Source organism: Numenius arquata, chromosome W (assembly GCF_964106895.1).
Source record: "Numenius arquata chromosome W, bNumArq3.hap1.1, whole genome shotgun sequence".
In the NCBI taxonomy this organism is placed as follows: Eukaryota; Metazoa; Chordata; class Aves; order Charadriiformes; family Scolopacidae; genus Numenius; species Numenius arquata.
The window spans coordinates 17,782,270-17,799,803 of record NC_133615.1 but is presented as its reverse complement, the minus strand read 5'-3'; the positions used below and the strand labels follow the sequence as shown (position 1 = coordinate 17,799,803).

The window sequence follows — 17,534 nt, the reverse complement described above, 5'->3', positions numbered from 1 at the left end:
CAGCCTAAAAACCTATCTGGTGTGACAAAGAGTAAATTTCACAGGTCTAAATGCTTTATTTATATACTTGTTTATGTTACACTTGATACTGCCCTGGCCTGGCACAGTTTAAACATACATATGTCATACTAATGTGAAATCAGGATGTTATTTTCCCTTACCACCACCAATTTTCAGTACAATCAGTAATGGACATTAATGCGTATAATCTAAGTGAAATGTACTTTTCAAGTAGTTTGTCTAACATAATATTGGAGAAATTATAATATGAGCTTGGTTTCCTATCCTGCAAAAGTTTAAAATGCAGTAAACTTTGTATGTTGGGAGTAGTCTTACTGACTGTAATGGCATTACTCACAGTTCAGGAACTTAAACAGCAGAATAAGGTTTTGTTCTTTGTCTCACTATTTTGTTTGTTCTTTAATGAAACAAAAGAAACAACTTTTCTTTAAGTAGTACTGAATGGCTTAAAATATAATTGGTGAAAGGTCATTGACTGGAATGTCATGTATGTTACCTCATCTCAATAGAAATGGTTTCCCATGGCTTGAAATGCTTAAAGTGTAATCCTTGCTAGAGGAAAAACATACAAGCCATATCTAATCCCAAATTCTAGATATACTGTAACATGTGCAGTCACCTGTAAAGGAGCCCTTTTAACAAAACAACCTATGTTAACTTGCTCAACGATTTGTAGAATGTATCTATTTTGGTCACTGTAATAAAACAAGTTATATATATACATATTAAAAAATTCAAGTGTAAATAATTATACAGTATTTCCACACATAAAACAACTAGTTGCACGTGATGTGATATGTAAAGCAAATTGCAAAAAATCTCTTCAGTCTTTGGGATGATTAAAGTATAAGTAACCAAAACTTACAAACAATGATTGAATTTTCATAAAAGAAGATTTCTGATGGAGGGGCAGAAAGAATTCCCCTCCTACTCACCCTCATTCCCTATGGCTTTTACAGACTTGGCCCCTTCCCCAATAAGCCACAGGTGGGTTTTTTTAAATCTAGCAATATATTTTAATGGGGTTATCTTCTTCTGTATAACAGTACTAATAAGGTTTCCAGTGACCTTTTTATAAAACATAGTCTGTTCTTATTGAAGTTTATACTGCTTCAGAAGTTTCAGGCTATTTAGACTCCAGAAGAATATGAATCTCACCCAATTATGTTGAAGTCTAATGAAACAGAAGTTCCTTTATTTACTGTGAAAATTTAGTTATCTTCTGTTCTGATAATTCAATCCATTTTTTATTCCCCCACCCCTCAAAAAAAGTCCTGTAGTTACAAGACTGTAATTATACATAGCAAAGAAAGAAAACTGCTTCTTGCCTATGGAAATATATATAGTTTTTCAAGTTCCAACCCCTCTCTAAGTTGCTAAGCATCCCACAACATATGCCATTTGGCAATTTGTCTCCTAGGGTATTCACAAATTTCTTTCCAGTGCTCTCCACCTGTTCCTTCTGCTGAAGATCCCAAGGTTAACCAGCAAATGACCTCATTCCTTGACCCCCTATCTGAATCTAAAACCAAAAATTCAATGCTGATATCATCAAGGCTCTCACAAGGAATGTCAAAGACAAACAATTCATTGAAAACTGCATTGGGGGTGCATTTCTTCACATGGGTTTTCTTTTTAGAAATTCTCTTCTTAGCATGGTACAAGTTCACTTTGATGTAAGGGTCTGCAATGAAAAGAGAGAGCACAGATCAGTTATTGAACAGTGTCATTTAGAAATTCCTTGATCTAGTTAATGGTAAATTTTATAATTTACCAACATAATTACATAACAATGAGGAGATGTTTCAAGTTATTAAAGATGATTCATCTCATCCAATTTTTGTGGTCGCATCTGAATTAGTCCCTTTAAACTCTATGATTACCAAAGATGTAATCAAGATAGTCAGTGAAGCTTAGGGCATGATTCATCTGACCAAATACAGGTGTCTCCTTCATGAGATAAATCCTGTCCATTAACCCTAATAACATCTTTACTACGTGCAAAGGTGGTCTGAAAATACACAAATTTCTAATGGACTCTGATAAATATGTATCATTACATATTTATGTGTAACAGAAATCTGCTTTTCATGCGTTCTACCAGTATGGTATAATCATTTGTGTTATAAAACTCGTGCAAAGAAAAGCCTCAGAAAGGAAAGAATAAGCTCATGCTGAGAATGGATGAATGGAAGCAATTCATTTCTGTTACGGTTCTATCAATTAGCTTGATTAAATTGTTCCCACCAATTTTTATTGAACTAAACTTTATATGTAAGGTACACTTGTTGTTAGGATATGTACTTGACTTTATGTCTGTATTGTACTACTGTTGAAGAAGGGAAGGGAAAATGTCCGTATTTTTAGCTGTCAACCAACATTGAGTATTTGCATTCCTTATAATTGCTCAACTGTTGCAAGATTGCTTTGCTATAGTCTTCAACAATGGGTCTATTTCTTCCTTCAGAGGAATTCAAGAGAACGCTTTAAAAATCATCCCTTTCAAGTACCTTGGCATTTATTTCAGTGCAAATGTGGGCCTGTTTCCAAATTCTCGTGATGCAAAGATGCAGTACAAAATCCTTTCTACTGAAACTAGCCAAAGAAAATAGCCTATGTAAACAATCAGGTAATAAACATAGAGAATAGTTGAATAGTTTTTAAAAAAGTAAAATTAAAACTGAACCATATTTAGAAATTCTATGCCAAACTTTTCAGACTAAAATGGTCAGATGATGAAAAGGTTTTTGTTTCCTCGAACAGACACTAGTTTAAGAGTAGTAAGGTATGACAGAATACATCTTTGCTTTCATACTCTATCACTATAATAAACATTTTAAAAATAGGGTTTAATGTTCATTGGCTTTGGAATGACTATGCCACACAAGCATTAAAAATATCTGGATCAGTATCCATCAGTGGATTCACACTGTTGCTCATTTCTGTTTAAAGGACATTTTTTGACTGTTACTTCTGGCCATCTACTAGATAAGTCTAGAATGTTCCTCTTGATTTTATTAGGTCTGTTAGGAGACCTCAACACCAGTGATCAAGGAAACCAAGGAGGTTGTGGGAATGGAACAGCTTCTGAGTAATAAAGTTCCCATCCTCCTAAGGAGATTGAGTTATGCGATTGTTTAGCTGACCCCATAGAAACACCAATTCATCTCCTCCTTGTTCAAGATTTATGTTGGGCTGAGGAGAAAGTCACAGAGGAAATAAGGACTGTTGTGAGTGCAGTGTTACTGACACCCAACAGGTGTTGAACCTGGCCTTGCTGATGAACAGCAAATAATGAAGAACTGTCTAAATTAACTAGGTGTCCAGGTGTAGCATGGCTGCCTGTATCTCTTAGAAATATTATATTCCTCTTATAGTTAGCAAAGTTGTACTGAGGGAAGTGGAAAGAGCAAACAGAATTTATAGTTTTACTCATAAGAGATACAGTAAACAAATGTGTAGTTTGGATGTGCTGTAGGGTCCAGGTGGCTACTGAGACTAGGAGGGCTTTTGTCTTCAAGTTATTTTCCCACTTGGGTGAACCTCAGGCAGATTTGGTCTGTTGAGATCAGCTTGCTGTCATGTTTTCTTTATGAAACCTCTACTATCTGCTCTGAATTTGGGGTTGATTATTAAAAGTACATATGCTCTCTTATAGTGTTGGGCTTCATTTATATCCTCTCTCCTTATATGAGAATAAAATTGAGATCAGAAGGAGGATTTCAATGGAATTCCATCCTGTAAATGGGAGCTATCTATAGTTTTGTTGTGTTGGATCCAGAATGGGCTAACTTTCTAGGTAAATTGTGGTATTTCTTGGTATGAGAAGTAGAAAGACTATTATTGGCTGTAGTAATTATGATTCAGTGGTTCCCAAAACTACTTCCTCTTCTGCTTCTTTTAAAAAATCCTGTGAAATGAAAGTGTCAGTCCTATAATCAACAGCAGATGTGCTACTGTTTGTATAGTCCTTTGTACTGTTCTTTTTGTGTGGTTGTCTTATCCTTTGTATATTGTACGTTAAATTTTATTCCGTTATTATGTTATCTAGCGTTAATGTGCATCTAAGTACAGTTCTAGTATTGGCTTCAAAGGAGGTTCCACGGAAAGCAAAATAGCACAAGACCATGAGAAGGGAGTGCAAAAACTGCTCCTCCTTAGTGCACCCCAATTACAGCTCATGATAAAGCATGGGTGTTATGTTACAACCTGCTTCCAGCACTGGCATAGTTCACCTCTTCACCTTGCCAAATAAATGTTAGTGCTCAGTGGGCCAAATTCAGCACAGATGTAACTGGTTGCTTTTCTTGGTGCTCAGCTGAAATAAACCCTATGATGATCTCACTCAATACTGATCTATAAATAAACTGATTTTTTTTGGTCATAAATAGAAGCTTTTAGTATCTGCAAACAACATCTCATAATTATGGCAGGTGGATTCTGTTCAAGACAATCACTAAACTCATTGGTTTCCACTGCTGACAGATGTCATGTTTTTCAACATGTGATTGAAAAACAAATTTGTAAAATACATGCCCTGGAAAATAAAGCATTGACCTAGATATTAATAAAATTAATAGGCTGCAAATAATAGAGATACCATTTCTGCATTTATGGACTATTTTTAGTCTTTGAAATGCCACATTTCAGCTGTCTTCTGTTTGTTTTATATTCTTAGGGCATATTCATTACCTGATAATCCTGACACATCAGATTCAGGTAGATGCCTGGCTTTTAAAACAACCACAGTGAGCGTGTTTGTTGAAGACTGATAACAGAGAGAGATCAGTAATGCTCCACACCCAGATGATTTCTGAGGAAATAGAAAGAAAGAAAGAAAAGAAAGAAAGAAAGAAAGAAAGAAAGACTATAAGCAATTATATTGACCAAGCTTTAAACTAGAATTAAGAAGATTTATAAAATGCCACATAACTGTATGTTCTGAAATGGTGTAAAAGGATATAACTTATGGAGCTATGCTGCTTTACATAGCAAATATAATTTCCCTCTATTGTAGTTATATAACTCTTCTTATGGTTGGTTATTAGACTGAGCAAAAATAAATAACAAATAAGTAAAAATATAGGCTGACATGACATCATTAGCTTCAGAGATTAGAAATGAAATCCTGAGAAAAAAAGAGAGAAAAAGATCTCAAGCCAAACAAAAATTCCATAAAGATATATTGAAAAAAAAATGAATAAAGGTAAATTAAAAAAATCTTCAGTAAAATGTTTTTAAACTGGAAGGATTCAAACAGTTAGTGAAATCTCATCTCTGACACCTTCTAAAGTAGTATAATATAAATGAAATAAAGATGAGATCAAAGACTTCCTCTATGATTGCATGATTTGAATTTGCAGGCGTTGTTTATTTCACAGGAGGAAGGCAAGGGAAACAAGCAAAAATAATACCTTATAACTTATTTGGTTTTCTGGTATATAAACAAAATATCAGTGACATAGTTATAATTGTTGTAATATAGCAATAGAATTGCAAAATAACAGTATTAATTATAGGTATGTTGTCTGGTAGACATTTATTTGATTTGGCGGCATGCTTGCTCTTTCAAAATAATCAAATTGAAAGTCAATACACATTCCACTTCCTTAGTAGAGATTGAGACGTGCGTGTGATGCATGTGCATTTCTGTGGTTCAGCTATGATGGTTGTAAATGATCTTTACATTCTGAAATGAGACAAAATCCTATGAAATATTTTTAGCCCAGTGAAGTCAGTATGTTTTGCCATTGACTTCATGCCTTACTGTCCTTAGTAGGGCTGCAGCCTGTGTCACAGTTCTCGAGAGAGAAGGTAGTAACAGCACTGAAGTGCAAGAACATACTACTGCATCAACAAAATGGTCTCTAACAGGTTCCAATTTCTTAACTAAAGACTACGCTGCATTCTTTCAGGATCTGCTATAAAAACCATGTAGTTGAAGTGAAAGATTTACATTGACTTTGACTTCGACTTCAATAAGCTTTAAGAAAGAATGATTTCAAACAGAAAAGGAGAGGGAGGAGATGGGGAATAATATATAAATCTTTGCATTCTTTCCTTTTAAAGCAAATTAATGTGGACTGAGGCCACTTGACCTAATGTAAATGGGTCCACTCAAACTTGCTGGACCAGCTGAATAAGCAAGTAGAGTTTAGGACATTAACAGTTTCTTGCAACATGCTCACTGTAGTGTTCTTTTATTACATTTGTGTAACTGCATCCTCATACTGCCATTATGAAAGCATCTCAATGACTTGCATGATTAACTTGTTCCCTTTTCTTTCCAAGATGCTAGCAGCATTACACAAGAATCATAGCTAACACGAGCACAACACTTTTACAGTTTAAATAAAAAATGTTACTCTAACATTTCTTTTGATGATCTCTCTGTCCATTAGCAGCCTTCCTTCTGACAATTCAATTCCTTCAAGGGGAATGAGGACTTCTCCAATGACATCATCTCTGGAAAATCTGTCAAAGCTCAGGATCATAAAGTGAAGTGTTAAGTCTTGAATTTGGCTATAGGGGATTCCATAAAACGTGAAGGTCTCATCGAAAGCTGGATCTAAGGTTTTTCTCAGCACTCTGGTTTTTACCTTGTGCTTTTTCTCAGGCAGGATTGTCATTTTGATGTAGGGATCAGAAGTCATTGACTGTTCATCCATTGCTGGCAGCCCATGTGCTTCTTTGATGTTCACTACAAATGCCTTTTTCTCAAAGTTGTACTCTAAGGAGAAAAAGAGAGTTCCTAGCTTGTCTTGTTTATCTTCAGATGACAGGGAAATGATGGATTTTAAACTATCAGGGGATACTGAATCTTTCTTCCTTTCTGCAAAGTGCTTAGGAGACAAACTGTCAAGATCTGGAGAGCTCTGGATTTTAGGGGTTGTTTTGGGGAAGTTGCCATTTAGATCTCTCTTCTTCAGGTCAAGATGGAGAGAATTCTTTGACATCGCTGATTTGTTATTTGCTTCACTTCTATCATCTGCTCCAAACTTCTTCTTAGTGTTGAGATTCTCGGGGTAAATATCAACCCCCTTCAGAACATGGACAAACTTATATGGAGGGGTCTTATTGGATTTGGAAGATTTACGTTGACAGCAGATCCAAGCAAAAAGGGAGACAGAGAAGGCAAGGCCAAATGCACTAAAGATCCCAACCACTGTAGGAATTTCATCTGCAAGTCAAATAAATAGCAACAAGCACATAAGCAGCAATGCCTTGGACTCTGTGTGATATTTAATAAAGTAATAATTTAGTAAAACAAACTGATACAAGATGGTAATAGCAGCAGAATCAACAGACTGAAAGTGCTTTGTGTTGTTCATATTGCTCATTACCTGCAGTCATGCATGTGTACTCCCATTCTAAGGCATGCTTGTTATGTTAGTGTTTTTCCATACACAGAGTGTTTGGGAGGAAAATACTATTCCCATCCAAAGAGTAATAACCATTAGTAATTGCTCAACTATCTCATCCCTCTGTGTGTAGTTTCTGAGTTTATATGTTTGTGAGTAATACCAGCTCTCAGAAGGTTTCATCTTTGAGTTTATGGAGCTTTGTTGGTTAGATAAAATAGATTCATTACTTATAGATCACAGAATCACAGGATCTTCATGGTTGGAAAGGACCTCTGAGATCACCGAGTCCAACCATACACACACAAAAGACCCCCACAATCTCAGCCACTAGAGCATGCCCTGAAGTGCCATGTCTACACGTTCCTTAAATACCTCCAGGGATGGCGACTCCACCACCTCCCTGGGCAGGCTGTTCCAGTGCCTGACCACTCTCTCAGTAAAGTAATTCTTCCTAATACCTAATCTAAACCTCCCCTGCCGCAACTTCAGACCATTTCCTCTGGTCCTGTCATTATTCCCTTGGGAGAAGAGGCCAACACCCACCTCTCTACAACCTCCTTTCAGGTAGTTGTAGAGGGCAATGAGGTCCCCCCTCAGCCTCCTCTTCTCCAAACTAAACGTGCCCAGTTCCCTCAGCCTCTCCTCATAGGACTTGTTCTCTAGACCCCTCGCCAGCTTGGTGGCTCTCCTCTGGACATGCTCCAGCACTTCAATGTCCTTCCTGTAGTGAGGGGCCCAGAAATGAACACAGTACTCGAGGTGAGGCCTCACCAGGGCCGAGTACAGAGGCACAATCACTTCCCTACTCCTGCTGGCCACGCTATTCCTGATACAGGCCCGGATGCCGTTGGCCTTCTTGGCCACCTGGGCACACATCTGGCTCATGTTAAGCCGGCTGTCCACCAACACCCCCAGGTCCTTTTCTGCTGGGCAGCTTTCCAGCCACTCTTCCCCGAGCCTGTAGCGTTGCTTGGTGTTGTTGTGACCGAATACATAGACCGATACATCATCTGCTTTTCACACTGCTTCTTAGAATACTTTGTACGCTCAATTTACTCATTTTTATGGTCTGATCCCATAATTTCCTGGAGGTATCTCTTGAAAGTACTGAGTTTAATTGGAGGTTATAACACTCAGTAGTTTCAAAGGGATTTTCAATACTTTGCAGGAGGAAGTCTATCAAGAAAATTTAGAATACTTATATATTAAGTGTCTTTTCCAGATAAATGTGACATTGGGCAGTCAGAAGTCCGAAGTATATCATTGATAATCACTAAGATTTGCATTTAAGACACTATGAATCAAAGCTACGGGGAGTTTACAGGAAAGTTCATTACCTTTTAGGAGTATATAAGAAAAACATTAAAACATAATTCTCTTCTACTTTAATATGAATCCTAGACTTTTAAACTGAATAAAGAGAAAACTGAGAAAGTGTTAAAACTTCAATTGTCATGTGGACACATTAGTTACATATAGAGTATCATTAGCCCTTCAAAGCATGCATCGAAGGAGCAAATGAGCACAACTAATTGGAAATCCAATTTTGCCCATAAGTAACATTACTAAGTGAGTTTAAACCTCTCACAGTGTAACAATCAGAGCTTAATCTTTATTCCTTGCAACACTGGAAGATCAGTAGAATATTAATGGAATTCCATTGTTTATGCATAAAAGCAATTGTGTAACAGTTCTGGTTCTCTCGTAAATGATTAGCAGATCATTCTGGGTGAGAAAAGCAAAACTATCGCCCTCTATGTATTACTAAATAGGCTTCATCCAGGTAAAAGCTGGGCAGATAGATGTGCTGCCACTATACATTTCCTTTTTAGTGGGATGATTCAAAAAAATCTACAGTACTATCAGAGCAAAGTAGGACATGATGTTCCAGCACAGAAAGGATCGGGCCTGGCTATTAATTTATTCTGATAATATTCATGTCACTTTGCCTACAAGCTGTATCAGCCTACATACTTAATTGTAAGAATTGTTGTTGCTGGGCCACTCTCCATCATCTTTGAAAGGTCATGGAGAACAGGAGAGGTGCCTGAGGACTGGAGAAAGGCAAACATCACACCAGTCTACAAAAAGGGCAAGAAGGAGGACCCAGGGAACTACAGGCCAATTAGTCTCACCTCCGTCCCCGGGGAGGTAACGGAGCGACTTGTTCTGGATGTCATCTCCAAACATGTTGAAGAACAGGAAGTTATTGGGAGTGGTCAACACAGATTTACCAAGGGTAAATCATGCTTGACCAATCTGATAGCTTTCTATGATATTATAACTGGATGGCTGGATGAGGGGAGAGCAGCAGATGTCATCTCCCTTGACTTCAGCAAGGCTTTTGACACTGTCTCCCATAACATCCTCATTAGGAAACTGAGGAAGTGTGGGCTAGATGAGGGGGCAGTGAGGTGGATTGAGAGCTGGCTGTGTGACAGAACTCAGAGGGTTGTAATTAATGGAGCAGGGTCGAGTTGGAGGCCTGTAACCAGTGGTGTCCCCCAGGGGTCAATACTCGGCCCAGTCCTGTTCAACATATTCATCAATGATCTGGACGAGGGGACCGAGTGTATCCTCAGCAAGTTTGCTGATGATACCAAACTGGGAGGGCTGGTCGACACTCCAGAGGGCTGTGTCGCCATCCAGTGTGACCTGGACAGGCTGGAGAGCTGGGCAGAGAAGAACCTAATGAGGTTCAACAAGGGCAAGTGTAGGGTCCTGCACCTGGGGAGGAAGAACCCCAGGCACCAATATAGGTTAGGGGTGGACCTGCTGGAAAGCACTTCTGAGGAGAAGGATCTGGGAGTCCTGGTGGATAGCAAACTATCCATGAGCCAGCAATGTGCCCTTGTCACCAAGAGGGCCAATGGAATCCTGGGCTGCATAGGGAAGAGTGTGGCCAGTAGGTCGAGGGAGGTCATTCTCCCCCTCTACTCTGCACTGGTGAGGCCACAACTGGAATACCGCGTCCGGTTCTGAGCTCCCCAGTTCACGAGAGACAGGGAACTACTGGGGAGAGTCCAGCATAGGGCAACAAAGATGATTAAGGGATTAGAGCATCTCCCTTATGAGGAAAGGCTGAGAGAGCTGGGGCTCTTTAGCCTGGAGAAGAGAAGGCTGAGGGGAGACCTTATTAATGCTTATAAATACTTAAAGGGTGGGTTGAAGGAGGATGGAGCTGGACTCTTTTCGGTGGTTGCCAGTGACAGGACGAGGGGCAATGGGCACAAGCTGGAACATAGGAAGTTCCATTCAAATATGAGAAAAACCTTCTTTACGGTGAGGGTGACAGAGCACTGGAACAGGCTGCCCAAGGAGGTTGTGGAGTCCCCTTCTCTGGAGATTTTCAAGACCTGCCTGGATGCAGTCCTGAGTAATGTGCTCTAGGCAATCCTGCTTTAGCAGGGGAGTTGGACTAGATGATCTCTAGAGGTCCCTTCCAACTCTGACAATTCTGTGATTCCGTGAACTTAATTAAATGACTGAAAATTATATATACAACCAAAAAGTATTTTTTCAAAGTTAAGCATGTGGCTCTGAGTTTCAAGAATTCCCTGGGCTGCAGAAATTTAAATATACATGGTATAAAGGTACAAAGCAAAGAGTAATTGAAAACTAATCAGAATACTTTAATAGCTTCTAGGAATGATTTGCCCATTTACAATACTTTTTCATGAAATGACAGACTTTTTATAGTAATGGAAGTTGTGCTATATTTTAATTCTACAACTACTGAAAGCAGTGGTAGAATCAATTTGATGTTTAAAATATTAATTATGTTCCTTAAATAAGTAATCAGATAAGCATGATGTCACAAGTGGGGTTAGAAACATCAGTTGGGTGGGGTAGGAAAGAAGATGTAATGGTAACAAAAATGGTTTTATATTTACAACTAATTATATTGCAACCTGAATTTCTTCCTGTTGTCATAATGTAAATCAATTGGTTAACATTCAAGGCAATGTATTCATAGGAAACATTGCCTGTTGATCCTGGGTGAAGTTATTATTTCAGTTATGTGATATAAATCTGGAGTTGCTTCACTTAAGTCAGTGGAATGATCCTTGAATTAGACCACTGCTAAAGCAAATATAATCTAGGCTAGAGTCAATATTTGTAACGCCGAGTTCAGAAACATTTCTACTTACTGCTTTTCTGAGTAAAGCTATTTATGTACCTATTTTATAAGTGCACATATATGACTGTTTCTGAAACTTCTGGTATCACAGTTAATCACCCTACATCCAGTGCATAGAAATGATACAACTGAAAAGTTCGTTGTTATCATTGCTATTCTCAGTGAACCCAGATTGATCAAGATCCTGTATTTTCATCTTCCTAGCAATGTCCTTTACAAGACCACCCTTCACTTTAACTAGTGGTTGACAAGTCTTTCTTTACAACAAGAAAAAAATGAATGACAATTGTTCCAAGGATGACTTGAACAAAGATTTTCTCTGTGGCACAGGATGCATTTACATCATTAAACTCTGAAGCCACGCTACTTTAACCAAGACAGAGAAAACAACCCCAAAACCTCTCATCCGAAAATGCACCTATACAAACCTGTTCATCTCTCCCAGTGCTTTACTGGGGGGAGCAGGTAGGGAGGAATGAAAAGAGAGACAGAGAAGGGAAAGAAAGCAAATTCACTCAACTTCTAAGATCGATGAGGTCTGAGAGAAATCAGGTTCCTCCCAACAAGCTGCGTGCGCAGGGTGGCTCAGCAGAGGCTGCCTGCATGCACTTCGCCGCGGGCGGGGGGGAGCAGCCCCCAGCCCCGCGGGCGGGGGGGAGTTGGGGCCGGGACACACTTACCGAACTGCTGCTGACTGGCCTCTATCGGAGCCATGTTGGTGGAGTGCTCTGTCCGGGAAGCCGGAGCCGCCTCCCCGGGTACCAAGCGACCTGCCCGGGCCCCCGAACGCGCTGCGCTGCTTTTCCCCCGGGTCTCCGCTCTCACAGACCCCGGACAACCGTCTTTTCGAGCTTGGTTGGAAAAAAAAAAAGCAAAGAGAAAACAAACCACAAAAAACCAACCCAGAGACACGAGCAGTGGGGAAGGTGGAGGAGGAGGCTGCGAGGGGGCTGGAGGAGAGGGAGGAGGGGAAGCTTAGGTCTTTTTGCACACTGATTTGCAACCCCCTTCCTGTTCTGGCTCTTCTGAGTAGCTCTGCTCTGAGACTGAAGATGTGGTTGAAACCCAAATTGACGCAATCCTGACGCTACAGGGCTGAAATCAGCACCTTTCCCATCTCCCATCCCCCCTCCCCAACCACCACACCCTCCCTCCCTCTCCCTCCCTTCCCCCCCCCCTTTCTGGGGATTGAACACGCACTCATCGATTATTTTAACTGCCCTGCTGCAGAATATGAGCTTCCACTCTCCATCGGACACAGACAATGGAATGCTAGTGTCTGTGATTCAGTGCACCTTATGTAATACATGGGTGTGTCTGTTTTGCTGGAGTAAGATTTATTTCTTTGATTATTTATCTATCAGCTGGACAGGCTACAACAACATGAAGGAGATGCCAACTCAGATGGTCCAGACACCTTGGCTCCAACTGCAAGGCATGCATTTCTCCCATGACTGATGCGATACACTTACTGGATTTGAATCATGAAAACTCCTTGTAATAAGTAACTAAGGGTAATTTGCTGATCAAACAGGTTAAGCAAGAGGAACGAACCCATTGTAGCAGTCTTGAGAACTTCCTATTTAACCAGAAGATACACGTCCACAATGTTATCTGGCAACACCAAACATGGGAACACCCTGTTTGACAAGAAAGGCTTAACCACAATGTCATCAGAATGTGTTACCTTGAGCGAATGTTAAACCGTTAATGTCTTGCTAACGTGTGCCATTGTACCAATCAACCCTGAAAAGAATAGATTGTATAAGCTGATTCTGTGACGATATCTTATCGAAATTGCCCCAAGCAAGAAGCCCCTCGGAAGAAGCTGAGGGGCGTACCGAAGATGTTGCAATCGACCTCTGTGAAGATAAAAGGAGTCGTTTAGCTTGCCTGAATTTGCGAGTCTTTGGTGGAGCTGCGACTCCCCGGCCGCCCAGCGCTGCTTTTGCTTTCCTACCTTAATAAATATTTAATAAATCTATTTCGGACTCGATTTGTCTTAAAATTCAACTATAACAAATTTGGTGCCGTGACTCGGATCCAGACAGCCAACTCAGAATTCAACTCTGGGAGGGCGCCCCCATCTTCGGATGGTCCTGGAGGAGATTCCGACTTAGCTCACCTGGATTTTCCGAACTGAGATAGGAAAGCAAAAAGAAAGAGAAAGGAGAAACTGCAGTTCCCCGTAATTTTTGTGCACAAAGAGCCGGACGAAGACTCGGGAGTGAGTAAGTATATTGCGGTTCCGTTCGGTCGGGGATTGGGTACCCGGGGTGCGAGTGACTGAGACGTCCACTGGGCTTAGTAGCCCACCGGACGAAGTGAGTGTGGACCTCCTAATAGTGCGGTTCCCATTGTCCGCGAGGGCGTGGGCCACGAACGGAGGGAAGCGAGTGAAACTTGAGTGAGAGAAGGCACTCCCGGAAGATGGGACAGAAGAAAAGTAAGGCTTCTGGTTCCATACAGAAGATACGGGGTGGGGGTGGGCTCCCTGATATACCCCAAGATAGCCCATTAGGCCTAATGATTCGATATTGGGATAGTTCCCCTTCCCTAAAAGGGAAATCCAAGGAGAAATTGGTCTATTATTGTATGGAAATATGGGGAGGAAAACAGATAAGAAAAGATATATATTGGCCAATTCATGGATCCTTAGAGGATTGGATATGCCAACAATTAAACATATACGTTAACAACAAACGACCATTTAGTAAGGAGGAGAGTGAATATGCCTTTTTATGGATCCTGAGCACGGCTCAGGCCGCTAATTTGTTTCCATTAAAGGAAAAGAAAAATGATAAAAAGAAAAGGTGGGACATAGACGAACCTCCAGTGTCCCCCCCACCCTATGTCCCCCCTCCTCCGCCACCACAAGGTCCTGAGCAAGATCTCCCTCCAACAGCACCTACAGAACCTGAGGAAGAGACTCCTCCTTCTAATCGAAGAATAACTAGAAGTCAAATCAGAGAAAGAAGGGAGGAAAATTTATTGTATCCCTTAAGGGAGACTGCTATGGGGGGACCACAACCCGGAGTTGGATTTGTATCTGTACCCCTCAGCTCCGGGGATGTGAGGGAATTTAAGAAAGAAATGGGACACTTGTTAGAGGACCCATTAGGGGTAGCAGAACGTTTTGATCAATTCCTCGGGCCTAACATTTATACTTGGGACGAGATGGAGTCTATTTTAAAGATCTTGTTCACAAACGAAGAACGAGGAATGATCAGAATGGCAGGCATGAGACACTGGGATCAGAGGCATCAGCATGGTCCCGCCGGGGATGTAAAATGGCCCTTACAGAGGCCCAATGGGGACAATCAAGACCCCGCACATAGAAATAACATGGTTGATCTCCGTGATATGATAATTCAGGGGATTAGGGATTCTGTACCTAGAGGGCAAAATATCAATAAGGCCTTTAATGAACAACAGAAGAAAGATGAAACCCCCACCGAATGGCTGGAAAGATTGAGAAAGAGTTTACAGCTATATTCTGGGTTAGACCCCGATAGCCAAGTGGGTCAAGCCCTGCTGAAAACTCAATTTGTAGCTAAATCTTGGACAGATATAAGAAGAAAGTTAGAGAAAGTAGAAGACTGGCAGGAGAGGGGGTTAGATGAGTTACTACGAGAAGCTCAGAAGGTGTATGTGAGAAGGGAAGAAGAAAGTCAGAAGAAACAAGCCAGAATCCTGATGGCTGCTGTAAGGGAAGGGCAAAATCAGGGAAAGAGAAGAGAAAGTCCCTGGAAGGGCCCAGTAGAACCGAGAAGAAGGAGATTTGGTTCGCAGGACATAGAATGTTTTTATTGTCGCAGGAAGGGACATCTGCAGAGAAATTGTCGGAAAAGAATGCAGGATGAGGAGATTTTTAAGGAAGATTAGGGGGGTCAGGGGCTCTATTTGCTGGGGACCCCTAAGGTTACCGAGCCCTTGATAAAATTGAAATTGGGTCCTCAGCATGAAGTGTTCGAGTTCCTCGTGGACTCGGGTGCCGAAAGATCAACCGTCCAAAAGTTACCATCTGGATGTGTTGAATCAAAGGATAAACTCCAAGTAATTGGTGCAAAAGGGGAACCTTTCAAGGTGCCCCTGATAAGGAATGTAGCACTAGAAGCCCCAAATAAAGATGGGGTGGGAACATTTTTATTGGTCCCAGAAGCTGAATATAACCTTTTGGGACGAGACCTGATGGTGGAATTAGGAATTAATTTGGAAGTAGACCAAGAGATGTTAAAAGTAAAGTTATGCTTATTAACCGCTGAAGATGAAGCCAAGATTAATCCAGAAACTTGGTATAGCCCTGGATCGGTGGGAAAATTAAATATCAAACCGATCACAGTCTCTATAAAAGACCCAGACCAGCCAATTAGGATAAAACAGTATCCCATCTCCAGAGAAGGGAGAGAAGGGTTGCAGCCAGTAATTGAGAGACTTTTGGTCCAAGGACTTTTAGAACCCTGTATGTCTCCTCACAACACTCCCATATTGCCCGTAAAGAAGCCGGATGGGTCCTATCGCTTAGTACAAGATCTGAGAGCCATAAATGAACGAACCATTACCCGGTTCCCTGTGGTGGCTAACCCACACACTATACTTAATCGGTTAAGTCCAGAATATAAATGGTATAGTGTTATAGATTTAAAAGATGCTTTTTGGGCCTGTCCCTTAGAAGAAGAATGTAGAGACTATTTTGCTTTCGAGTGGGAGGACCCCAGAACCCATAGAAAACAACAATTACAGTGGACTGTTTTGCCCCAGGGATTCACAGAATCCCCAAATTTGTTTGGACAAGCTCTGGAACAATTATTGGAATCCTACGAATTAAGTCAGGGATTAATCCTGATACAATACGTAGACGATTTATTGATTGCAGGAAAAACTCAAGAAGAAGAAGTCAGAAATGAGAGCATCAAATTATTAAACTTTTTGGGCCTCAAGGGGTTAAAGGTTTCTAAGTCCAAATTGCAGTTCACTGAAGAAGAGGTAAAATACTTAGGACATTGGCTCACAAAGGGACACAAGAAATTAGATCCCGAAAGAGTGAAAGGAATTTTATCCCTAACAGCGCCCACTAATAAAAGACAGATAAGACAGCTGTTGGGATTGTTAGGGTATTGTCGACAGTGGATAGAAAATTACAGCAGTAAAGTAAAATTCTTGTACGAAAAACTAACTAAAAATGGGTTAGTAAAATGGACCCCTGAAGATGAGAAGCGCTGGGAGAACGTGAAAAGAAACCTGGTGGAAGCACCTGTCCTCAGTTTACCCGATATCCGTAAACCCTTTCAACTTTTTATCAATGTGGATAACGGGACAGCTTATGGGGTTCTGACCCAAGGGTGGGCAGGGCAGAGAAAGCCTGTAGGATATTATTCTAAAATACTAGATCCTGTAAGCCGCAGGTGGCCCACTTGTTTACAAGCAATAGTGGCCACTGCATTATTGGTAGAAGAAGTTGGAAAGGTCACCTTAGGAGGTGAACTAAAGGTATACACCCCCCATAACATTCGAGGTGTATTGCAACAACGAGCTGATAAGTGGCTTACAGACAGTCGATTACTAAAATATGAGGGAATTTTGATTAACTCCCCTAGGTTAGAAATGGAAACCACCTCTGTTCAGAATCCTGCCCAATTTTTATATGGGGAACCTAGGGAAGATTTGACACATGACTGTCTCCAACTAATAAATTTGCAAACTAAGATAAGGGAGGATTTAGAGGAAGATGAATTAGGCGAAGGGGAGAAATTATTTGTGGATGGTTCCTCACGAGTGGTTGAAGGACAACGGAAATCGGGATATGCTATTGTGGACGGGTATACCTTTCAGATAAAAGAGTCAGGACCATTAAATAAAGCTTGGTCCGCACAAGCATGTGAGTTATATGCTATGATGAGAGCATTAAAACTTTTAGAAAATAAAATTGGAACCATTTATACAGATTCAAAGTATGCCTTTGGGGTGGTGCATACCTTTGGAAAAATTTGGGAAGAGAGGGGCTTAAT

The 17,534-nt window shown here is 40.7% G+C and overlaps 1 protein-coding gene across 1 annotated transcript; it reads right to left on the bottom strand.

The window, feature by feature from the left end:
- Positions 1-1,397: 1,397 nt before the first annotated feature.
- Positions 1,398-12,240, bottom strand: LOC141476792 (synaptotagmin-4-like). Its single transcript, XM_074165593.1, has 4 exons — positions 12,207-12,240; positions 6,387-7,201; positions 4,714-4,834; positions 1,398-1,705 (listed from the first exon to the last, which is right to left on the bottom strand). The coding sequence occupies exons 1-4, from the start codon at positions 12,238-12,240 to the stop codon at positions 1,398-1,400; spliced, it is 1,278 nt and encodes a 425-aa protein (XP_074021694.1).
- Between the last annotated feature and the right edge of the window lie 5,294 nt (positions 12,241-17,534).

Coding starts and splice junctions, on each gene's coding strand:
- LOC141476792 (XM_074165593.1), bottom strand. CDS start 12,240: ATGGCTCCGATAGAGGCCAGTCAGCAGCAGTTCG. Junction 4,835..6,386: donor TCATCAAAAGAAATGTTAGA/GTAACATTTTTT, acceptor CTATTTCCTCAG/AAATCATCTGGGTGTGGAGC. Junction 1,706..4,713: donor TGATGTGTCAGGATTATCAG/GTAATGAATATG, acceptor TTTTCATTGCAG/ACCCTTACATCAAAGTGAAC.